At 45.4% G+C, this 25,525-nt stretch overlaps 1 protein-coding gene across 1 annotated transcript in view; it reads left to right on the forward strand.

Moving 5' to 3' along the window:
• The window catches only part of NCAPG2 (non-SMC condensin II complex subunit G2), a 275,080-nt gene that overhangs the window by 51,379 nt on the left and 198,176 nt on the right, over positions 1 to 25,525 (forward strand). Inside the window, exons 11-12 of the mRNA XM_068121956.2 lie at positions 4,753 to 4,878; positions 7,178 to 7,357. Of these exons, the coding sequence (XP_067978057.2) occupies positions 4,753 to 4,878; positions 7,178 to 7,357 (306 nt within the window). The remainder of the gene's footprint in view (positions 1 to 4,752; positions 4,879 to 7,177; positions 7,358 to 25,525) is intronic.

Below are 25,525 nucleotides of genomic sequence, written 5' to 3' on the forward strand. Positions count from 1 at the left end.
CAGAATAGCTTGGAGAAAGGGAAGAATGGGGCGGACAAAAGGTTTGATGGAGATTGGGTGAGGCACAGTGAGGTGTTATTTGAGGAGGGGGAAGAGCGAGGCAGAAGGTTGGGGGAGATGAAGGTGAAAGTTGGAAGGGGGAAGAAACAGGGAGGATGCTTTGAGGAGGAGGGGTGAGAGGGGAGTCTAGGAGAGGAGGAGCGAGGGAGAGTCTCGGAGGGGAGAGGTGTGGGGGGAGTTTAGGAGGGAGGGGAGGGAAGGGGCAAGGGGGGAGATTTGAAAGGGATGGGTGATGGGGAGGATTTGGCGGGGAGGGGTGAGATTGGATTTTGAAAAGTGTACGATTCATGGGAAACGAACATTTTTTGCAAAATGAGTTTGAGACCTTCGAGTCAAAAATACGTTTGAGGACACTGAAGGAGGGGTGGAGTTCTGGATAGTTTAGGGAATGTAGAAAGGAGGAACTGTAAGAGATGGTATTATATACATTTTTTGGAATGAATAGATTTGGTGAGCAAGACGAAAGCATCCTTTTGTAGGAAAAGAAGAAAAGGGTGTTATAATATATGAGAGAAAATAGTTGTTCAGGGGAGAGATTATACATTTCTAACCGCGTGATCGCGAACGAAGAACGAACGAACAAAAAAGAACAACAAATAAACGAATAAGACCTGGGAAGGAAATCTTTTTTTTGGTTTTTTTTTTCTTTTTGAGTAGAGATATTAAACAAGGAGGTATGGGGTGAACGACTGGGACGAAACAGAGAACGAAAATAATTGCAGCGCATTCGACGAATCGCTGAGAGAAAAACAAAACTACAAGGTCGGAGACGGTACGGTAGCCAACCCTACGAGTACTAGGCCTCAGAATACTCGATACGCATTAACCGACGATTGTGTATACATGTACGAAAAATTAGCACCGAAAATTTTCCAAATGATACGCTATAGGTACATACACCGAAAGATAGATACAGTCTCGACAAAAACACAATTGAGAAGGATCACTTAGCTTCGAAAGCGTGAGCGCATGGAACAGCTTCGAAAAGCCCCCTTGCCCGCATTTCTTCTTCCACCATCTTTGGCCAAGTCTTTCTCGGTCTTCCCCGTCCTCTACTTCCTTCTACATTCATTTCCATCACTCTTCTCAACCAGTCACTTTCATCCTTCCTCAATACATGACCAAACCATCTCAACCTGTTCCTCTTCACAACATCACTCACAACACAACATCACAACACAACATCACAACACAACATCACAACACAACATCACATCACAACACAACAACATCACAACATCACATCACAACATCACATCACAATCACAACATCAATCACACACACCCATATACACACACACATATACACACATACATATACACACACACACACATATACACACATACATATACACACACACACACACACATATACACACACACATATACACACACACGCACACACACACACTCACTAACACACACACACATGCACACACACACACACACACACACACACACACATACACATACACATACACATACACACACACACACACACACTTAAATACAATCAAGAAATTCGCATGCTTTAAAGATTTTTTCCACACTTATGATGTACTACGTCAAGGTTACGTGATAGCGAAATTTTAAGGTCAGATTCGGATTCGTGGGCACCAAATTAGTTAGAAACAGTTGAAAATAAGTCAGAACCAATTTGGCTGTTGACCAGTGTTATAGTATTATTGTGATGGAGCACCGATGATGGCTTTTCTCTTTGGCACTGCCTTGTACTACCAACAAAATGTGAATTAAAAATCGGCCATTTATAGGGTTTACCCTAAAAAATTAAAGCGAATGTCACTTGGATAAAATCTTACCTTGTTGAATGCCCTACCACATCCGAGCATGATTGGCTCTTGCTTCTGCTGGAATGCTTTTCAAAGCTGATGTAACCTACAAGCCAGAGTTGGACTGACTAGGGCATGCCCGTACTATATATATATCTAAAAGTATATCCCCCCCCTCTATTTACATGAAATGGTTTGGTCCATTCGCAAAGCCAAAGCGAACGGCTTGCGAGTACGGTGACAATCCCCCCCCTCTATTTACATGAAATGGTTTGGTCCAAAGCGAACGGCTTGCGAGTACGGTGACAATCCCCCCCCTCTATTTACATGAAATGGTTTGGTCCAAAGCGAACGGCTTGCGAGTACGGTGACAATCCCCCCCCTCTATTTACATGAAATGGTTTGGTCCAAAGCGAACGGCTTGCGGAGTTTGGTAAAGAAATCGCCATAGACAAACGCGCAGGAAAGCGAAAGAATCGCAAATTAGTTTTAATTAGTTTTAAAACATAGTTTAACGCCCGAGCGAGTTTAACGCAATCGCAAATCGCATCGCAAAGCGAAAGAATCGCAAATTAGTTTTAATTAGTTTTAAAACATAGTTTAACGCCAACATAGCGCCAACATAGTTTGCCGACGGGAAATAAATGAATACGCTCTCAAATGTGCCGTCCGAGGCAGAGTCTGTTCGCCACGTTCGGCACACGTGATAGCTCGCTGCTCTCTGATTGGTTGAATCGTTTTTTGGACATAGCTCGGTAACTACTTCTCCGATTAATATGAAACCTTGAAAAGGCACATCCTCGGCTCCCCAGCAATATACCTGGCAAGTTTCAAGTATATCGGACCGGTAGTTGTCGAGAAACAGCGGTCACAGACAAACATACATACATACATACATACATACATACATACAAACATACATACATACATACATACATACACACAGAGATTAGTGGAATTATAGATAGATGAATCCGAAGCAACACATCCCACCTCCCCTGGTCCCCCATAACTTTGGGTTTTATTGTCTCAAACTTTTTTTACATTCAGATTTATATTATTTCACTGTGCATTCATGATTATAATCAAATTTCTGGTGATTCTGTGAAGCCTTAATACCAAAGAACGTTTATTATGGATTTGTCTGCTTTTGCAAAAACACATGTTGAGGATTTGTCTGCTTTTGATGCAAAACAAATTGAAAAGTATCAAATTATAATGTTTTTATTAAATTTAGATTTGTGAAATTCTGGCCTTCTATTAGTTCAATTGCATCAATTTAGAACCACCCTTATTGGAATTGATATTGTCACGCTTCTGGCGATTAAAATCTTTACCAGGAAACAGATTAGCCGAGCAAGCTTTAACTCCGGGCGTTCAGTTCAAATAGCAGACTTTACTATATATATGCGCGGGGGTAGAAAGAGAAGAAGAGGAAGCCGAAGAGATTACCTGTGCGATCCCACCGCTCGTTCCCAACAGCCTGCAAAAATAATAACTCAAGCGGGAACGGGTTTAAAATGTACAAATAAAATAATGAAAGGATTTATTTTAAACGGAACCCGATAACAAGAAAAGCGCGCCGATAAACTAAAACCTAAAGGAGTGCCTCCTCACCAGACTTAAAACACAGACACAGGAAGAAAATAACTTGAAATAAAAGCGTGGTGTGTAACTTAGCTCTGACTCGCTCGTGGTCTCGTCAGGGATCGTCGAACCCCGAGCGCGCAGTCTTGATGCGGCTCCGGTCTTTACGGGAACCGCCTGGTCGTTGGCGTGAACCTCTCACTCCGTGCTGCTAGGCCAGCGTACACTGCAGCGGCAAGCCTCGAGTCCACGCGCGATCGCCTGCGAGGTCCCGTACGTGAACGCAAGGGAGGAGAATCGTCAGTGCTCCACCGTCTCTCCACCGTCCGTTGTCATCCAACAAGCAAGAGTGCAGGGTCAGTGAGCAAGGGCCAAGGACGCAAAGTCCAGCGCAAAAGGAAGGTCCAGAGCAAGAGAGAGAAAATGTTGTTCTCCACTTTTTATCGATCCCTCGTGACGTCATCTACCTCTCTCCACCAATGCCCGCAGGCCACCACTACTGTGTTTTGCTCTCCACCTTTCACACGCAGTCCGTCCTTTGACGTCATCAGCGTGCCCTGCCAATTAGCATGATGCCCCTACGTGCCTTTCTCTTCACCAATCAGTCAGCCGCTTCTTGCTTTCTTACGTCATCGGCCAGGCTCTTCCAATTGGTCAACTCCCACCCAATAGCGAGTCCTTCTGGGCGTGGCTCCCAGCCTGCCTGTGCGAATTGTGTTCAACCAGGTGGTGTTGTTAGCCCTGGTGCTTGATGCGTGGCTTCCGGTTAGTTTTTACTGTCATTTATTAATTAGTGTACTAATGGGCCTGACTCACTAGTGTCTATGTGCGGTGCCATAAGGCACAATGGGATGATTATAAGGTTTTACGAACCGGGGAATTAACATAATCCCTACGATAATTAGCACAAGGGTCATCCTTGTATGACCACGGAGATACACTTATGCCAACAAACCGCCGAAACAAACATATTACATGTGGGGTTCCCTATCACGATAATCGGATCACACTACCGATACAGATCTTCCTGACTCCATATATCACTCTACCCCACCGACACAACAATATGTTATACCAAGAAAGTACATTAAAAATGTTGATTTACCAAAAATTGAAAAATGGGTAGAGGAGTGTGGGGGAGTCGGTCTTTGTAGTCAGTTGTTGGTATTTGTGCGGTACGTGAAGGAGAAAGAAGTGATCTCAGATTAATGTCACGAACTAATCCATGTCTGCAGGCTCTGTTTTTGCATCTGAACTCTTCATTTATTTTGCATACTTTGAATCCCACCTGAAGTGCTCCTCTGTGTACCCGCAGGTCCCTAATGGAGAGATACGAGCCAATGCTGCGTTAATATTTTCTGATGCATTTCCACTGCTGTGCCCATCTGCAGACAAGCAACAGCAAGACTTGGAGCTGCAGCACCAGTTTGATGAGCTCTTTGTAAGTGAGCTCTGAATTATATTTTTCCAGGACCAGAATGTCTGTTTGAGAGTTTAATAATAATGAGTTTGTTTCTTTCTTTTCTTCTTAAAAGTTGGCTTCTAAAGCCAGTCGCCAACTGGGCAAGAGACGTGCTCATTTCCCGAAGCTTAGAGTCCAAACCCTTAATTCTTTTTTTTCAGCTGGCTTTTAATCCACATTGTTGGTGATCCCAATCCTCTGTCCTCACCACTATGTTACAATTTTCCCATGTTTTGAACACGAAATGCTGGATGAAGTCGAATGTTTCCACTAAACGAATGGAAAAGTGGTAAAATTGGCACTGGAGTGTATAATGATTTCACAAAACATTGCTGTCAGTTCTTAACTGTGTCAGTTCTGTCAGAACAGCTGTCAGTTCTGTCAACCCTCGACTCTGATTCTGCAACTGGACCCGACGGCATCAGCCCACGGGTCCTAAAATCCTGCTCTGCCGCTCTATCTCACCCTCTCTCTGTTCTCTTCACCCTCTCTTTTGCTCAAGGTCAACTGCCATCTGCTTGGAAATCAGCCAACATCACTGCTTTGCACAAAAAAGGTGCAAAAACAGATCCTAGCAACTACAGACCAATCAGCCTTCTCCCAATTATCAGCAAAGTCATGGAATCCATCATTGCTTCGGATATGAAATCTTTCCTCTTCTCCAATGGCTTGATCTCTGATCATCAATTTGGTTTCAGACCAGGTCACTCTACTCTGGACATGCTGCTTCTGCTGTCTCAACAATGGATGGAGGTCCTCAATGCCAAACAGGAAATTAGAGCTGTCTCCCTCGACATATCACGTGCCTTCGACACGGTCTGGCACCCCGCTCTGCTCACCAAACTCTCCTCCTTTGGTATCCATGGAAATCTCCACGCATGGCTGGCGGACTTCCTCTCTAGTCGTCGTCAACGTGTGGCCCTGAATGGGTTTCTCTCATCTCCTCTTCCTGTTCAGGCTGGAGTTCCCCAAGGCAGTGTTCTGGGCCCCGTGCTTTTTCTGGTCTTCATCAATGATCTCTCTGACTCTCTCGAAAATCCTCTCTATCTCTTTGCTGATGACTCCACTCTCTGCCGCTCCATTCCTCTTCCCTCAGATCGGCAGTCTGCTGCCTCCTCACTCTCTGAAGACCTGGACAAAATCACAGACTGGTCAAACAAGTGGAACATGTCTTTCAATCCTGACAAATCTCACACTCTTACTATGTCTCTCCGAAAAGATCGACTGGACAACCCTCCCATCTACTTTCTCAACAATCCTCTCCAAGAAGTTCTGTCGCTCAAGATTTTGGGTCTCACTATCTGCCATGATCTTTCTTGGGAAAACCACATTTCCAAGCTGGCCTCCAAAGCCAGTCGCCGACTGGGCATCCTCCGTCGTGCGAAGTCCTTCCTCGGCACACCTGAGCTCCTCACCACATACAAGGCTTTCATCCGCAGCTCAATGGAATACTGTTCTCCCCTATGGGCCGGTGCTCCTGCCTCACACCTAACTCGGCTTCACGCTGTTGAAACCAAAGCTTTCAGAATTATTGGAATCTCCCGCGATGAAGCTATCTCTGAGGGCCTTTCACTCACTCACCGCAGGCAGGTAGGTGGTCTTTCTGTCTTCTACCGACTCCTCTCCGGCCTTGCACCCCCAGCTCTCTCTGTGCTCTGTCCCCCAAATATTCCTACAGGTCGCACAAGATCTGCCAGCAACCCTCTGATGGTTAAACTGCCGAAATCTCGGCTCTCTGCTCACCTTCACTCTTTCATTCCTCTTTTCTCCCGCCTCTGGAACAAACTCCCTCACTCCCTTCAATCCCACTCCTCCCTCCAGGTCTTTAAAACAGCTGTTCACCACCATCTCTTATCTTCCCCCATCCAAAACCTTGATCTTTTCTACCCCTGCTAATTCACCCCAGATCCACCTTGTTTGAAATTCCAACTTCTTTCCTGGAAGTCCTGGCAGTGTCCATATGTTTTATACCTCTCCCACCGCCCCCTTCCCATGCCCCCCCCCCCCCCCCCAAAGCCCTCGCCCTCTCTCAGATCTCTCGATGTCTCCATGTCTCTCGGTCCCTGCTCTCAAATGTTGTGTTTGTGTCCTTCCCCCTCTCTCCCCATCTTGTCTACCGCTCCCGATGTTATATGTTTTATGTGTCGGTTTGTCTTTCTGTGTGATTAATGTTCGCTCTTTCACGAGCCTCGATCTTGTATACAAAAAACAAAAAAAACAAACAAAAAAAAAAAACTGTTGAATATGTGTAATTTCTTCTTCTACTTTAACATCCTAGAGTTTTCTTGAAGACCCTTGTCCAATGGCACGCTCAGCAGCAGTGTTAGGGACATGTCGCGTTGTCTTCAAGTACTGGGCCTTGATACCTGCAAATGTTCTTGGTGAAATTCTCACAAAAATCGTCACCATGCTCAGCTTCGACTGCAGCTCTGCTGAAGTCCGATGCACCGTCTACAAGGCATGAGGAGTCAGGGGCGTGCAATGTGAATTTACGAACAGAGATATGATTTGGAAGAATATGATAGTATTTGCTCACATGTTATATAGTATATATATATAGCCTTGTATATAGGCTAGTGGGGCTAGCCTTGTATATACTATATATATATATATACTAGTGGGGTCACCCATGGGAATCTCACGGGCATGGACGTGTGTGACATTTCGACATATTGAGTTAGATGCTGCACATGCACAGTCAGTTTCACAAAATGGTCACTGGCAATTTATCAGATCCACAAATAATGTAATCTACACAATATATTTACTTCTGATAACATGTGAATGCATACGTGTGGACATGGGAAATACAGTTGAAATGTGTCATTACATCTCATGTAAAATGTGACTTCAAGAGCTCAAATCCTCTCCCTCCCCACCCCCATCCCTTGCACATCATGCACACTGCACCAGGGAGTGCATCACCAACATACAGTCACGTGAAAAAGTAAGTACACCCCATGTAAAGTTTTGACTTTTTCAACATATTTCAACATACAGCTATTTGATCTTCATTTCAACAATATTGATAGATAAAGGTGATATAATATAACAAATGTCATGAAACATTTACATTTTGTAGTCCATTGTATAATTTAAATAAACATAAATGCAAATTTTGCATGTGGAAAAAGTAAGTACACCCCATGAAATGTTTTTAAAATCTTTTTAACATATGTGGACATATCAATATTTGATCTTCATTTAAACAGGATTTTTACTTCCGGTTCCTCGGGCGAGTGAAGCGTACTTCGAGCTCTCCACGGCATCGAAGTTTAAGTGTTTTCCCATTCTTGTCTTTGTCAAATTTCCACTGGTTATTTTGCTGTGTACGTGTTATTGTGTGTTTCTGGTTGGTATTGGTTTGTAATTCGTACAAACTTGTATGTAGTTAATCGTCTTCTCTGGGTCGTACCTCGTGCGCGGCCTGGTAACTTGGGGCTTCCCTCCCCCCGTCGGTGTTTTGTCGATTTGGGTTCTTTCCTTCGCTGTATTGCTTGTTTCTTTTATTTTATTTTCTCCCCCTCACCTCCTCCCCAGACAAAGAATTCTATATTGATTCTTTCTCTCCTCCCGGACACGTGCTTGTACGCTCTCCTCCTCGTCTCGACTTGTGCCCCGCCCCCTGTATCTCGTTTTTCCTCTGCCTCTGCCCCTTCTTTCTCAAATCCACGTTCTCGCTTGGAGACTTCCAGATTGTTTTTCATGGTTTTCATGGTTCTGTTTGGATATTGTTGGAATATGTTTAAACCGCAGCCGTGATGCTGACGCCGCCCCCCCCCCCGCCCCCCCGAATTTCCATGTTTTAAATGTTTCCCAGTGTGTACCCTGGTCAGAATAGGTACACTGTATCCTTGCGTGTCGTAAGAGACGACTAAGAGGGTTGGCGTCAGGAAGGGCATCCGGCCATAAAAACATTGCCTCAAAAAGAGAACCATGACAATTACAAGTACATATGGGCAGGGTGCAGCCCAAAGTGGAGATCGGTTTCTGAGGTTTGGGACATGGAATGTAGGGACAATGACAGGGAGATCAGGAGAAGTGGTGGAAGTATTGGTCAGAAGAAGAGTGGACATATGTTGTGTGCAAGAGACGAGATGGAAGGGAAGTGGTGTGAGAATGGTGAAGGGTAGGCAGGGACAGAAATACAAGATTGTGTGGCAAGGGTGCCCGGAGGGCGTGAATGGTGTTGGTGTCCTGTTTTCTGAGGAGTTTGTAGACAGTGTGGTGAGTGTGACTAGAGTGAGTGATAGGTTGATGATGGTGAAAATGATGATTGGAAAGCTCTTGGTGAACGTCATCTCGGGATATGCTCCGCAGGTTGGTCGAAGCATTGAAGAGAAGGACAAGTTCTGGTGTGTGATAGAGAAGCTGATGGAAAACGTGAAAGATGAGGAAGTTGTTGTGGTGGGAGGAGACCTGAATGGACATGTGGGAAGGAGTATGGATGGTTTTGAGGGAGTTCATGGGGGTTACGGATATGGTGTGAGAAATGGAGAAGGTGAAAGGATTTTGGAGTTTGCTGATGGAGCTGATTTGTTGATTTGTAATACTCAGTTCCAGAAAGAGGATAATAAGCTTGTTACATACACATCAGGTGGGTCAACGACAACCGTTGACTACCTGATGGTGCGTAGGCGAGATAGTGGGCACCTCCGGGACACAAAGGTGATCCCGGGGGAGGAGGCTGTTTCACAGCACCACTTGGTTGTCTGCGACATAAGGGTGAAAGGTACGAGGAGAGCTCGGCGGGGGAAGTACCAACCAAGAATGAAGGTGTGGAGGTTGAAAGAGGTGACAGTAAGGGAGGCATTAAAAGAGAGGCTGCGTAGGGTAGAGGATGATGTGGTTGAGCTTGAAAGTGGTTGGATGTCAATGAAAGCTAGTTTGTTGGGAGCCGTTGGTGAGGTATGTGGATGGACAAAAGGACCACCGAGGCACTCGGAAACATGGTGGTGGGATGATGAAGTTGGAAAGAGGATTGACGAGAAGAGGAAGAAGTTCAAGGAGTGGCAGAAGGCGAAGGGTACGGGAACAGAAACAGCAGAGCATGAAAGTTATAAGGCAGCCAGGAAGGCTGCAAAGAAAGAGGCAGCAAAGGCGCAGGAGGCATGTAGGAAAATGTTCGGACAACGCTTGGATTCGGAAGAGGGTCAGAAAGCAGTATTCAGGATTGCAAAGCACATAGCGAAAGAGAGGTGTGATGTGATGGGGGTGAGTTGCTTGAAGGATGAAGTGGGACAAATCGTTGTCGACCCAGATGGAATTAAAGGAAGATGGAAAAGATATATGGAAATGCTGTTGAATACAGAGAATGAATGGGATGGCAACATAGAGAGTAACCCAGTTTTAGGACCGGCAGAGAAGATAACTGAGAAGGAAGTTGAGGAAGCGATAAAAGCAATGAAGAGTGGAAAAGCGGGAGGGCCGACGGGAGTTGTGGGAGATATGTTGAAGGCAGCAGGAAGTTGGGGTGTGAAGAGAATGACAGAGATCTGTAATATGGTGGTGAAAGAAGGCCGCATTCCAGTGGATTGGGAACTGAGTACCCTCGTCCCTCTATACAAGGGGAAAGGTGAGCCTCTGGAGTGTGGCTCGTACCGAGCGATAAAGTTATTGGAGCATGGAATGAAGGTATTGGAAAGGGTGTTGGAGAGGAGGATAAGGAAGAAAGTGAAGATCGACGAAATGCAGGTTGGATTTATGCCAGGAAGAGGAACGACAGATGCGCTTTTCATTGTGAGGCAGTTGCAGGAGAAGTACATGGAGAAGAGGAAGAAGTTTTTTTTTTTTGGGGGGGTTTGTTGATCTGGAGAAAGCATTCGATAGGGTTCCATGCAAAGTATTGACATGGGCATTGGGCATTGAGGAAGTTAGGAGTGGAGGAATGGTTGATCAGAGTAGTGATGGCAATGTACAAAAGAGCGCGCACAGCTGTAAGGACGAAGGATGGGAACAGTGGTGAGTTTGAGGTGAAGGTGGGAGTGCATCAGGGGTCGGTACTAAGTCCACTACTATTTGTAGCTGTGATGGAGGTGCTGGCTCAGAACGTAAAGGAGGGTTTACCGTGGGAGTTGTTGTATGCAGATGATCTGGTGTTGATTGCGGAAAGTATGGATGGACTGAAGGAAAAGATGAACAAGTGGAAGGAATGTATGGAGACAAAAGGTCTGAAGGTGAATATCGGAAAGACGAAGGTGATGGCAAGTGGTAAAGCATGTTGGATCTTGGATCTTGGAGATGGCGTAATCTTGGATCTTGAGTTGGATCTTGGAGATGGCGTGAAGCTGGAAGGTGTGAAAACATTTTGTTACCTAGGAGATTTTCCGAATGGAGAAGGTGAATCAGACTCCGCAACGGTTGCTCGAGTGAGATATGCATGGAAGAAGTTTCGGGAACTGAGTGGCGTGCTGATGAGGAGGAGAGTGTCGCTGAAGCTGAAGGGAAAGGTGTATGCTGCATGTGTGAGAAGTGTTATGATTTATGAGAGCGAGACATGGGTAATGAACGTAGAACAGCAACGAAGGCTGGAAAGGGTGGAAATGCGAATGGTTCGATGGATGTGCGGAGTATCGTTGAGAGAGAGGAAGACAAATGATGAATTGCGAAAGATGATGGGAATATTGCCTGTGATTGATGCTGTGAAGAGGAACAGGTTGAGATGGTTTGGTCATGTGTTGAGGAAGGATGAAAGTGACTGGTTGAGAAGAGTGATGGAAATTAATGGAGAAGGAAGTAGAGGACGGGGAAGACCGAGAAAGACTTCGCGAAAGATGGTGGAACAATAAATGCGGGCAAGGGGGTTAACGAGGAGAGATGCAGAAAATAGGGCAAAATGGAGAAGATTGTCATGGGGACCGCAAGGCTAACCCCCGCTCCAGCAGGGAAAATGGCCTTAAAATGCATGTTGTTGTTGTTGTATTTAAACAGTATCTACAGTCACGTGAAAAAGTAAGTACAACCTATGTAAAGTTTGGACGTTTTCAACATATTTCAACATACAGCTATTTGATCTTCATTTCAACAATATTGAAAGATAAAGGTGATATAATATAACAAATATCATGAAGCATTTACATTTTGTAGTCCATTGTATAATTTTAATAAACATAAATGCAAATTTCGCATGAGGAAAAAGTAAGTACACCCTTGGCTATAATAGGTGGTATTGCCCCCTTTGGCAGAAACAACCTCAAGTAGGCGTTTCTTCTAACTGTCTATCAGTCTCTGACATCGACTGGGAGAAATTTTTGCCCACTCCTCCATGCAGAATTCTTTCAGCTGTGCGATGTTTGAGCGGTTTCTTGCATGCACAAAAAAAAAACCAAGTTTAGAGGCCATTTTTCCCCGTAAAGTGGGGGTTGGCCTTTTTCGGGCACTGTTGTTTTTGTTGGTCCCCTTTTTGAAGCAATGTTTTATGGCCGGATGCCCTACCTGCCGCCAACCCTTTTTGTCGCCTTTTACGACAAACAGGGAATTACCAGTGAACTGGTACTCAATTAGCCGACCTCGGAAGGATGACAGGCTGAGTCAACCCCCTTGGCGTTAATTCAGCGATCGACCGGGATTCGAACCCAGGATCCTAGGATCCTAAGCCGCCACCCTAGCCGCTAGCCCAACACCAGGCTCTCTTGCATGCACAGCTTGTTTCAAATCCCCCCACAACATCTCGATGGGATTTAGATCCGGGCTTTGACTTGGACATTCCAGAACCCTCCATTTCTTTATTTTCATCCATTCCTTGGTGGACTTACTGGTATGTTTAGGGTCATTGTCATGTTGCAAGGTTAACCTTCGGTTGAGCTTCAACTTTCTGACAGATGGCCTCACATTATCCTCAAGCACCCTCTGGTACAATGAAGAATTCATAGTGGATTCTATGATGGTGAGCTGCCCAGGCCCTGATGCAGCAAAGCTGCCCCAAACCATAATATTTCCACCACCATGCTTTACAATTGGTATTAGGTTATTGTGGTCAAATGCTGTCTTTGATTTTCGCCAAACCTGTCTTCTGGTACTGTGGCCAAATAGCTCTACCATTGACTCATCTGTCCAGAGCACATTGTTCCAGAAGTGCTGGTCTTTGCCCAGGTGTTCATTGACAAACTTTAGTCTTGCTCTGATGTTCTTTCTGGACAGCAAAGGGGTCCTGGCACACCTCCTATGTAGATCAAATTTGTGCAGCCTCTTTCTAATGGTAGACTCGTGCACTTTGACATCAACAGTGGAAAGAGATACTTGTAGGTCCCGTGATGACATTCTGTGGTTCTTCGAGACTTCTTTCAGCATCTTGCGGTCTGCCCTCGGGCTGGAAATGCTGGGGCGGCCTGGCCTGAACAATTTGGCAGTTGTTTGGAATCTTCTCCACTTGTAGATGATCTTCCACACAGTCGAATGATTGATTTCAAATTGTTTGGAGATCTTTTTAAATCCCTTCCCAGACTCGTAGGCAACTATAACCTTCTTTCTGAAGGCCTCAGAGAGCTCTTGATCTAGGCATGGTGACACCGCACACTTCAACAACAAAGAGCAAACCAAACTAAATGTCTGAGGTTTAAATAAGACAGGTTCCTCCAAGATCCTCTCTAACGATGTTCTAATCATTTGCACCTGAGCTGGTGCACCTGATTCTAATTTTAAGTATTTGAAGCAGTGATAAATGTAGGGGTGTACTTACTTTTTCCACATGTGAAATTTGCATTATGTTTATTTAAATTATACAATGGACTACAAAATGTAAATATTTCATGATATTCATTACATTATATCACCTTTATCTATCAATATTGTTGAAATGAAGATCAAATAGCTGTATGTTGAAATATGTTGAAAAGGTCAAAACTTTACATGGGGTGTCCTTACTTTTTCACGTGACTGTATAGATAAAGGTGATCTAATTGAACAAAAAAACAATGAAAAATTGACTTTGCAATAATTATTTATTCAACAAAAAATTAACAGAGATGCCATTTCCTTCTTTGGAAAAAGTAAGTACACCCTTGGCTCTAATAGGTGGTATTGCCCCCTTTGGCAGAAACAACCTCAAGTAGGCATTTCTTATAACTGTCTACCAGTCTCTGACATCGACTGCGAGAAATTTTTACCCACTCCTCCATGCAGAATTCTTTCAGCTGTGCGATGTTTGAGGGGTTTCTTGCATGCACAGATTGTTTCAAATCCCCCCACAACATCTCGATGGGATTTAGATCCGGGCCATTTCAGAACCCTCCATTTCTTTCTTTTCAGCCATTCCTTTGTGGATTTACTGGTATGTTTAGGGTCATTGTCATGTTGCAAGGTCCACCTTCGGTTGAGCTTCAACTCTCCGACAGATGGCCTCACATTATCCTCAAGCACCCTCTGGTACAATGAAGAATTCATAGTAGATTCTATGATGGTGAGCTGCCCAGGCCCTGATGCAGCAAAGCTGCCCCAAACCATAATATTTCCACTACCATGCTTTACAGTTGGTATTTTTTTTTTATTTTTTATTTTTTTTTTGTATACTGAATCGAGGCTCGTGAAAGAGCTAACATTTACTTCACAAACAAATCAACGAGACAAACAAAATATATAAAAAGCGGGAGCGGAAAACAAGATGGGGAGAGATGGTGAAGCACACAAACACAACATTTGAGAGCAGGGAGATGTGTGGAAGGGAGAGGGCTTGGGGGGAGGAGGCATGGGAAGGGGGGGGGGGGGGGTGGAGGGAGAAGTATAAAACACAAGGACACCAATGACTTCCAGGACAGAAGTTGGTATTTCAAAAAAGTGGAATTGGGGTGAAATTAGCGGGGGTAGAAAAGATCAAGGTTTTGGATGGGGGAAGATAAGAGATGGTGGTGAACAGCTGTTTTAAAGACCTGGAGGGTGGAGTGGGATTGAAGAGAGTGAGGGAGTTTGTTCCAGAGGTGGGAGAAAAGAGGAATGAAGGAGTGAAGGTGAGCAGAGAGTCTTGATTTTGGCAGTTTGACCATAAGAGGGTTGCAGGCAGATCTTGTGCGACCTGTAGGAATATTTGCGGGACAGAGCCCAGAGAGAGCTGGGGGGGCAAGGCCAGAGAGGAGTCGGTAGAAGATGGAAAGACCACCAACCTGCCTGCGGTGAGTGAGTGAGAGGCCCTTGGAGTTAGCTTCATCGCGGGAGATTCCAATGATTCTGAATGCTTTGGTTTCAACAGCGTGAAGACGAGCTAGGTGTGAGGCAGGAGCACCAGCCCAGAGGGGAGAGCAGTATTCCATTGAGCTGCGGATGAAAGCCTTGTATGTGGTGAGGAGCTCAGGTGTGCCAAGGAAGGACTTCGCACGACGGAGGATGCCCAGTCGGCGACTGGGTTTGGAGGCCAGATTTGAAATGTGGTTTTCCCAGGAAAGATCATGGCAGATAGTGAGACCCAAAAGCTTGAGTGACAGAACTTCTTGGAGAGGATTATTCAGAAAGTGGATGGGAGGGTTGTCCAGTCGGTCTTTTCGGAGAGACATCGTAAGAGTGTGAGATTTGTCAGGATTGAAAGACATGTTCCACTTGTTTGCCCAGTCTGTGATTTTGTCCAGGTCTGCAGAGAGTGAGGAGGCAGCAGACTGCCGATCTGAGGGATGAAGAATGGAGCGACAGAGAGTAGAGTCATCAGCAAAGAGATACAGAGGATTTTCAAGAGAGTCAGAGAGATCATTGATGAAGACCAGAAAAAGGACAGGGCCTAGAACACTGCCTTGTGGAACTCCAGCCTGAACAGGAAGAGGAGATGAGAGAAACCCATTCAGGGCCACACGTTGACTACGACTAGAGAGGAAGTCCGCCAGCCATGCGTGGAGATTTCCATGGATACCAAAAGAGGAGAGTTTGGTGAGCAGAGCGGGGTGCCAGACCGTATCGAAGGCACGTGATATGTCAAGAGAGACTGCTCTAATTTCCTGTTTGGCATTGAGGACCTCCATCCATTGTTGAGAAAGCAGAAGCAGCATGTCCAGAGTAGAGTGTCCAGGTCTGAAACCAAATTGATGATCAGAGATCAAGCCATTGGAGAAGGGGAAAGATTTCATATCTGAAGCAATGATGGATTCCATGACTTTGCTGATAATTGGGAGAAGGCTGATTGGTCTGTAGTTGCTGGGATCTGTTTTTGCACCTTTTTTGTGCAAAGCGGTGATATTGGCAGATTTCCAAGCAGATGGAAGATGACCTTGAGCAAAAGAGAGGGTGAAGAGAACAGAGAGAGGGAGTGAAAGAGCGGAAGAACAGGATTTTAGGACCCGTGGGCTGATGCCGTCAGGTCCAGTTGCAGAATCCGAGTCGAGGGTTGACAGAAACATTTCCACCTTGTCAGGAGGAAAGGACACAGAGTCCAGGAGCAGCTGGGTACGACTGGGTACGGTGGGTACAGAGAGGGATGGGTTTGGGACACAAGATTTAGAGGCAAACACAGAGTTGAGGCATTCAGCTTTTTCGCGTGCGGAGTCAGCCGTGTGGCCATTTGAGGTGAGGGAGGTGATGGAGGGGGAACAAACACCAGAAACAGATTTGACCAGACGCCACCAGGATTTGGAAGAGGGAGACAGATAAGAGAGTTCGGTCCTGAGAACGGAGAGATATTGTTTCCTGGCTCTCCTGAGCGTGGACACACACTTGTTTCGGGCTTTGTGAAAGGAAATGAGATTTCCTTCCGTTGGATTTGCTTTCCAGGAGACGAAAGCAAGTTGTTTCTGGGCAATAGCCTCACCACAAGATTCCGTGTACCATGGACGGGAGGAAGGGTATGACAACAGAAGACGAGATGGGATAAATCTGTGCATGAGAGAGAGCAGTTTGCTTTGGAAGAATTCCCAGGAAGAATTTATGTCAGAGGCAGTAGAGATGGGAGACCAGTCCAGATGATTGATGGCTGCTTGAAGACCGTGCCAGTTGGCCTGAGTGAAATGCCAGACTCGTCGACGCTGAGGAGGCTCTCTGAGAATGGTCAGAGAGATGTCCACTTTAACAAGCACATGATCAGAAGAACCGATTGGAGCAGAAGAAGAGCAGCAGACATTTTCAGGGAAGTTAGTCATAACCAAGTCCAGAAGAGAAGATGCTCTGTTGACTGAAATCCGGGTCGGGAAATTGACAGTTTGTGTCAGTCCCAGTGAGTCACAGAAGTCCTTTGCTGAAGAGCCATGGCTGGTGAGAGAGGTACCCACACCCAGCCAACTGGCATGGTGACAGTTGAAATCACCACATATGAGGAAGAGAGAGTTGGGATGGGTAGATAGAAGTTGGTCCATATTCTCAGACAGCGAGATGTAGATGGAGTCATCACTGTTTGGTGGACGGTACAACACACATATGAACAAAAGGTGGGAGCGAAGGGGAAGCCGTAGCCAAAGGTATTCCTGGGGGTGAGGTGGAGAGAGGGCAGTGCAGGGCGAGTGAGGAAGAGAGTTTTTTATAAAGATAGCAACCCCACCTCCAGGACGAGGCTCAGGTCTATCATACCGGAGTAGGGAGTAACCTGGGAGAGATACCAAGGAATCAGAGACATCGTGAAGGAGGAAAGTTTCTGTTAAGCAGATCACGTCTGGTTTGTCAGAAGTAACCTGTATGGAGAGATCAGACATGTTTGAGCGAAGGCCCCGGATGTTTGAGGTCCATACTGTTAAGGAAGAGGAAGGGGGAGCATCGGATACAGAACAGGGGGGGGGGGGGGAGCGGTCGGGTAATATGTGGAAGAGGAGGAAGAGGTAGGGAGAGCTGTTGAAGGTGTGTCAGAGATTACAGAATAGCTCGGAGAAAGGGAAGGATGGGGCAGACAAAAGGTTTGATGGTGATTGGGAGAGGCGCAGTGAGGTGTTATTTGACGAGGGGGAAGAGCGAGGCAGAAGGTTGAGGGAGATGAAGGTGAAAGTTGGAAGGGGGAAGAAGCGGGGAGGATGCTTTGAGGGGGAGGAGTGAGAGGGGAGTCTAGGAGGGGAGGAGTGAGGGAGAGTCTCGGAGGGGAGGGGTGTGGGGGGAGATTTGAAAGGAATGGGTGATTGGGAAGATTTGGAGGGGAGGGGCAAGGGGGAAGATTTGAAAGAGATGGGTGATGGGGATGATTTGGAGGGGATGGGCAAGGGGGTAGATTTAGAGGGGAGGGGTGATGGGAAATGGGATTTTGGGGTGATGGGATTTTGAAAAATGTACGATTAATGGGAAACGAACATTTATTGCAAAATGAGTTTCTTGAGACATTCGAGTCAAAAATACGTTTGAGGACGCTGGAGGGAGGATGGAGTGCTGGAGAGTTTAGGGAATGAATGAAAGATGCACTATAAGAGATGGAATTTTTTTTTGGAATGAATGGATTTGGTGAGCAAGTCGAAAGCATCCTTTTATAGAAGAAGAAGAAAAAGGTGTTATCGAATATGACAGAATATAGGTCTTCAGGGTTCAGATGAGACATTTTTTAACAACGTGATCACAAACAGCGTGGTCGAAGAATGAACGAACGAACAACTAAGAACGAATAAACGAATAAAAACGGAAGGAAATATTTTTGGGTTTTTTTTTTTTTTTTTTTGAGATTTTAAAACAAGGAAGTATGGGATGAAAAGACCGTGAAAACAGAGACCGGAAAAAAATTTCAGCGTGATCGGAGAACCGCTGAGACAAAAACAAAGCCTAAAGCCAAGGTTGGACACAGTAGCCTAGTACTACACTTAGGCCTCAGAATACACGATGAGAAAGACCGACGATTCTGTACACAGGTACAAAAAAACCAACGCCAAGAATACTATTAAAGACACCCCAATAGGTATATACAAGACCAGTTTCGACAAAAACACAATTGTGAAAAGTTACTTAACTTTGAAAGCGAACGTGCATGGACAGCTTTGAAGAGACGAGACCTCCAATCTCAAGTGGAGGTATGGAGTATTAGGTTATTGTGGTCAAATGCTGTCTTTGATTTTCGCCAAACCTGTCTTCTGGTACTGTGGCCAAATAGCTCTACCATTGACTCATCTGTTTAGAGCACATTGTTCCAGAAGTGCTGGTCTTTGCCCAGGTGTTCATTGACAAACTTTAGTCTTGCTCTGATGTTCTTTCTGGACAGCAAAGGTTTCCTCCTGGCACATCTCCTGATGTAGATCAAATTTGTGCAGCCTCTTTCTAATGGTAGACTCGTGCACTTTGACATCAACAGTGGCACGAGCTACCTGTAGGTCCCGTGATGACATTCTGGGGGTTCTTAGAGACTTCTTTCAGCATCTTGCGGTCTGCTCTCGGGCTGAACTTGCTGGGGCGGCCTGGCCTGAACAAGTTGGCAGTTGTTTGGAATCTTCTCCACTTGTAGATGATCTTCCGGACAGTCGAATGATTGATTTCAAATTGTTTGGAGATCTTTTTAAATCCCTTCCCAGACTCGTAGGCATCTATAACCTTCTTTCTGAAGGCCTCAGAGAGCTTTTTTGATCTAGGCATGGTGATGCCGCACACTTCAACAACAAAGAGCAAACCAAACTAAATGTCTGAGGTTTAAATAAGACAGGCTCCTCCAAGATCCTCTCCAATGATGTTCTAATCATTTGCACCTGAGCTGATGCACCTGATTCTAATTTTAGGTATTTGAAGTAGTGATAAATGTAGGGGTGTACTTACTTTTTCCACATGTGAAATTTGCTTTTATGTTTATTTAAATTATACAATGGACTACAAAATGTGTATGTTTCATGATATTTGTTTTATTATATCACCTTTATCTATCAATATTGTTGAAATGAAGATCAAATAGCTGTATGTTGAAATATGTTGAAAAAGTCAAAACTTTACATGGGGTGTATTTACTTTTTCACGTGACGGTAGTTATGTGGTCCACCTCCTGGGTCTCCAGCCAACGGAGGCTAGGCAACGAACACCTCGAGGTGTTCAATGGCTTCAGACACTTTTGGGGGTGGGGGTTGAGGCTCTTCATTATTATCTTCTTGTGGCTCGAGAACTGGCACACTTGCCTCGCCGGTGATATTGTTACGTTATGGACGATCTCGGCGTCCGTCAGGTGCTCATATGTTGGGCATTCGTCGTCGGCAGAGTGCCACTGGTGTCGCTCTTCTTTGCTCCATTCAGACAGCTCCTCTATGCCTTACGCACATCTTCCTCTGTGACGCCGTACAAATCAGGCTCGTCATCATCATCTTCCGTGGTGGATTGTGTTGATGTTGTGTTGATTCTGGTATCCCGAGGTCTCGTGCAACTTGAGTTTGACTTTTCGTCTTGATCGCTTCAAGTGCGTGAAGCTTATCTTTCACAGAAAAAGATTTTCTTTTTCTAGCAGTTTGTGCCATTTCTGGAAAGAAGTTCCGGAAAGAGCAAAAAAAAAAAAAGGTCCATTGACTCGTCGCGTTATATCTGAATTTGCGTTAAATCGGGGTGCGTAAAATCGGGGTTTCACTATATATATATATATATATATATATATACTACTGTGTTCAAAAAGTATCCGACCTTTATTTTTCGTGCGAAAAAAAGAAGAAGCTAGGGAGGCGTTGATTGGTGCACGTATGTAGGCGATCCTAATGCACACGCGTGAATTTTTTCACACCTGCAGAAGCTGTCATTCGACGGCAGACCGCCGATGAGTGAGGACATGTAAGTGAGCGCCGTCGGATTTTCGTTTTTAACAAAATGACCGAAAAACTTGAACAACGCTACTGCATCAAATTTTGTGTAAAGCTTGGCGATTCCCAAGTGGAAACGATCCGCAAGATTCAACACCATTCATTCCATTATGAAGGAGGATTTGGGCTTCAGGAGAATCTCAGCGAAGTTCGTACCAAAGCTGCTAACGATTGAGCAGAAGCAACTCCGTTTGGAGATCACACAGGACATGCTGGAGACTGAACAGCGATCCCAGCTTCCTCAACACAGTGATCACTGGCGATGAGTCCTGGGTTTATGGGTACGACCCAGAAACCAAGTTGCAGTTTTGATGCAAGTTTGATGAAACACAAAATTTGATGCAGTAATGTTGTTCAAGTTTTTCCGTCATTTTGTCAAAAACGAAAATCCGACGGCGCTCGCTTACATGTCCTCACTCATCGGCGGTCTGCTGTCGAATGACAGCTTCTGCAGGTGTGAAAAAATTCACGCGTGTGCATTAGGATCGCCTACATACGTGCACCAATCAACGCCTCCCTAGCTTCTTCTTTTTTTCGCACGAAAAATATAGGTCGGATACTTTTTGAACACACTACGTATGTATATATATATATATATATATATATATATATATATATATATATATATATATATATATATATATATATATATATATATATATATACATATACATATATACAGTGGAACCTTGACTTACGAGTGCCCCAACTTACGAGTTTTTCGAGATACGAGCCGTCGCTCGGGCGGTTTATTGCTTTGAGATGCGAGCCGAGATCTGAGTTACGAGCTTTCGCCACCCGGTCACGTGGTTATCTTGCCGTGCAAGTACAGTATCTCTGTCGTATAGCGCTGCATTTTTGTTTTCGCATGTTGGTTATTTTGAGTGACGCCACCAGGTGGGTTCTGGTCACGTGGTTATCTTGCCGTGCAAGTACAGTATCTCTGTCGTATAGCGCTGCATTTTTGTTTTCGCATGTTGGTTATTTTGAGTGACGCCACCAGGTGGGTTCTGGTCACGTGGTTATCTTGCCGTGCAAGTACAGTATCTCTGTCGTATAGCGCTGCATTTTTGTTTTCGCATGTTGGTTATTTTGAGTGACGCCACCAGGTGGGTTCTGGTCACGTGGTTATCTTGCCGTGCAAGTACAGTATCTCTGTCGTATAGCGCTGCATTTTTGTTTTCGCATGTTGGTTATTTTGAGTGACGCCACCAGGTGGGTTCTGGTCACGTGGTTATCTTGCCGTGCAAGTACAGTATCTCTGTCGTATAGCGCTGCATTTTTGTTTTCGCATTTTGGTTATTTTGGAAAATTTCATGTTCATGTCGAACATTTCATGTTCATGTTCATGTTTTCATGTTCATGCCATGCCAGGCCACAACTTGTTCAGAGTGCCGGCGATAGCTCGCCTTCTCTTTGTGGAAAACACGGTGAGATCCTTAACATCCAACAACTAATGGGACGCAAACGGGGCGCCCAGTTTAGCGGTACACACATTGATGAATCACCCTGCCTGTGATTCACCCATGACAGGTTATAGCTGGGTCGGGATTCAAACCCAGGCTGGACAGTTTAGACTTTAGAGTCAAGTGTGCGTACCTCCAGTCCAGGCCATCCTGCCAACTTGTATGCTGCATACAGGTGAAATATAAAGCGCGAGATATTTTTATATATACTGTATATTTAAAAAAAAATTGGTGTGGTTTTTGGCGGGCTGGAACGGATTAATAGCATTTCAATGCATTTTAATGGGGAAATTTGATTTGAGAAACGAGCAATTTGAGTTACGAGCTCGGTCACAGAACGAATTAAACTCGTAAGTCAAGGTTCCACTGTATATATATATATATATATATATATATATATATATATATATATATATATATATATATATATATATATATATATATATATATATATATATATATATATATATATATATATATATATATATATATATATATATATATATATATATATTGATCTATATATATATGCAGAAATTTTGATCTATATATATATATATATATTTATATATATATATATCTGCTCCAACCACAGTACTGAAACTGCTCTCCTCAAAATCACCAACGACCTTCTCCTCTCCTCTGATGCTGGCAACCTCAACATTCTCGTCCTCCTCGACCTCAGCGCTGCCTTTGACACCATCGATCACACCATCCTCCTCACCTGACTTGAATCCACCTTTAACGTTACCGGCACTGCCCTCTCTTGGATTAAATCATACCTCTCTGACAGACGCCAGTTCATCTCCATCAATAACTGCAAATCCCCCACTGCTCCCCTCCTCCAAGGTGTCCCCTCAAGGCTCAGTTCTTGGCCCCCTCCTCTTCATCCTTTACCTGTCCCCCCTCGGTCACTTAATCCGCCGTCATGGTCTCCAATTCCACTGCTTCGCCGATGACATCCAGCTTTTCATCTCCACCAAGTCCGTCTCCACCGACACCCACTCTATCCTGACAAACTGCATCTCTGAAATATAATCCTGGCTTCAAATCAACTTCCTCAAACTTAACTGTGATAAATCTGAAATAATCATCATTGGCCCAAAAACGCTCACAAAATCCACCCATAACTTTGCCCTCAACATCGACGGTATCCCAGTATCCACCTCCCCTCTCATCCGGAATCTTGGCGTCATCTTTGACCAAACCCTCTCCTTCGACAAATACACTAAACAGATCACAAAGACAGCCTTCTTTCACCTGAAAAATATCGCCCGTCTCCGCTCATCCCTCTCCTCCACGGCTGCGGAAACCCTCATCCACGCCTTCATCACCTCCCGTCTGGACTACTGCAATAGCCTCCTCTATGGTTCACCCTCAACAATCACCAATAAACTCCAATACATTCAGAACTCCGCTGCCCGTCTACTCACCCATTCCCGGACCCGTGACCACATCACCCCCGTCCTTTACAAGCTTCACTGGCTCCCCATCTCCCAGAGAATCCAGTACAAAATCCTCCTCTTGACCTACAAAGCCCTCCATAACCTGGCCCCATCCTACCTGGCTGACCTCCTCTCCAGACACACTCCCACCCGCAACCTCCGCTCTGCTGGTACAAACCTCCTGACCCCCCCCCCCCCCCCCATCCGGACCAAATTCAGATCCTGGGGGGACAGGGCCTTCTCCATCGCTGCTCCTCCCTCTGGAACTCACTACCTCACACCATCAGAGACTCCTCCTCACTCACCACATTCAAAACATCACTCAAGACCCACCTGTTCAGCACTGCATTCAACATTCAACCCACAGCATTTAACCCCTGACTATCACTTCTCCTTCTCCCTCCTTTTGCTTTAAATATTTCCCTATTGATTCTTGTCTTTTTGCACTTGCTGTTTTCATGTTTTGTTATGCATTATGTTTTGCACTCTGTTAAAGCGCCTTTGGGCTTCATGAAAAGCGCTATACAAAATAAATGAATTATTATATATATATATATATATATATATATATATATATATATATATATATATATATATATATATATATATATATATATATATATATATATATATATATATATATATATACATATACATATATATATATATATATATATATATATATATATATATATATATATATATACATACATACATACATACATATACATATATATATATATATATATATATACAGTACATACATACATACATACATACACACACACACACACACACACACACACACACACACACACACACACACACACACACACACACACACACACACACACACATACACACACACACACACACACACACACACACACACACACACACACACATATATACTAGCTGAGGTACCCGGGTTGAATAAGAATAAGCAAATATATGATGAAAGGAACATGTATATTTTAGAGCAATATCACAGTACATTTCCCACATGACGTTTTGTCAATTGTCAATTTCTCAAAACCTCTTGGTATACAACATTTCTGGTTTTCTTACTTGGTGCCAAGACATAAAGATTGCTTGGTTTTCCAACTCTCGAGCAGCCCACGTACAGCTGGCCATGGGAAGTACCCGGCATTGCCGGACGGGGGAAGGGAGTGGAGGGGAACAGGGGGGGGGGGTGGGGAGGAGAGGGGGGGGAGGGGAGAAGAGGGGGAGAGGGGAGAAGAGGGGGGGAGGGGAGAAGAGGGGAGAGGGGAGAAGAGGGGGGAGGGGGAGGAGGAGAGGGGGGAGGGGGAGGGAGGGGGACGGGAGAAGGGGAGGGGGTAGGGTGGAGGGGGAGGGAGGGGGAGGGGGACGGGAGAAGGGGAGGGGGTAGGGTGGAGGGGGAGGGGGAGGGGAGGGGATAGGGGGGGAAAGGGAGGGGCATGGGGGGAAGGGGAGAGGGGAGGGGGGAGGGGGATGGAGAAAGGGGGGAGGGGAAGGGGGTGGGGGGAGGGGGATGGGGAGAAGAGGGGGAGGAGGAGAGGAGAGAAGGGGGGGTGGGGAGGGGGAGAGAGGAGGGGGGAGGGGGAGGAGCAAGGGGGGAGGGGAGAAGGGTAGGGGGGGAGGAGGGAGGGGACGGGGCAGGGGGGAAAGGGAGGGCCATGGGGAGGGGGGAGAGGGAGGGGGGGGAGGGGAGGGGGAAGGGGTGAGGGGAGAAGGGGAGGAGGGAGGGGATGGGGCAGGGGGGGAAAGGGGCCATGGGGGGAAGGGAGGGGGGGGAGGGAGAAAGGGGGAGAGTGAGGGGGTGGGGGAGGGGGAAGGGAGGGAGGGGGGGAGTGGAGGGGGAGGGGAGAAAGGGGGGAGGGGGAAGGGGGAGGGGTTAGGGTGGAGGGGAGAGGGGAGGGGGAGGGGGGAGTCAAGTCGGAAGTCATTGTCATCAATTGAATGTCGCATTTATTTTTTATTCCCTGTCAAAATGGCATTGGTCCCGCATTCCGAACCCGGAAGTCGGAAGTCATTGTCGGCAAAGTTGAAAAATTTACGTGACGAAATATGCTGACGACGTCATAATTTTAAAACCCGAAGGTTT

The sequence above is a fragment of the Myxine glutinosa genome, chromosome 7 (genome assembly GCF_964187855.1).
Source record: "Myxine glutinosa chromosome 7, kmMyxGlut1.1, whole genome shotgun sequence".
Lineage (NCBI taxonomy): Eukaryota > Metazoa > Chordata > Myxini > Myxiniformes > Myxinidae > Myxine > Myxine glutinosa.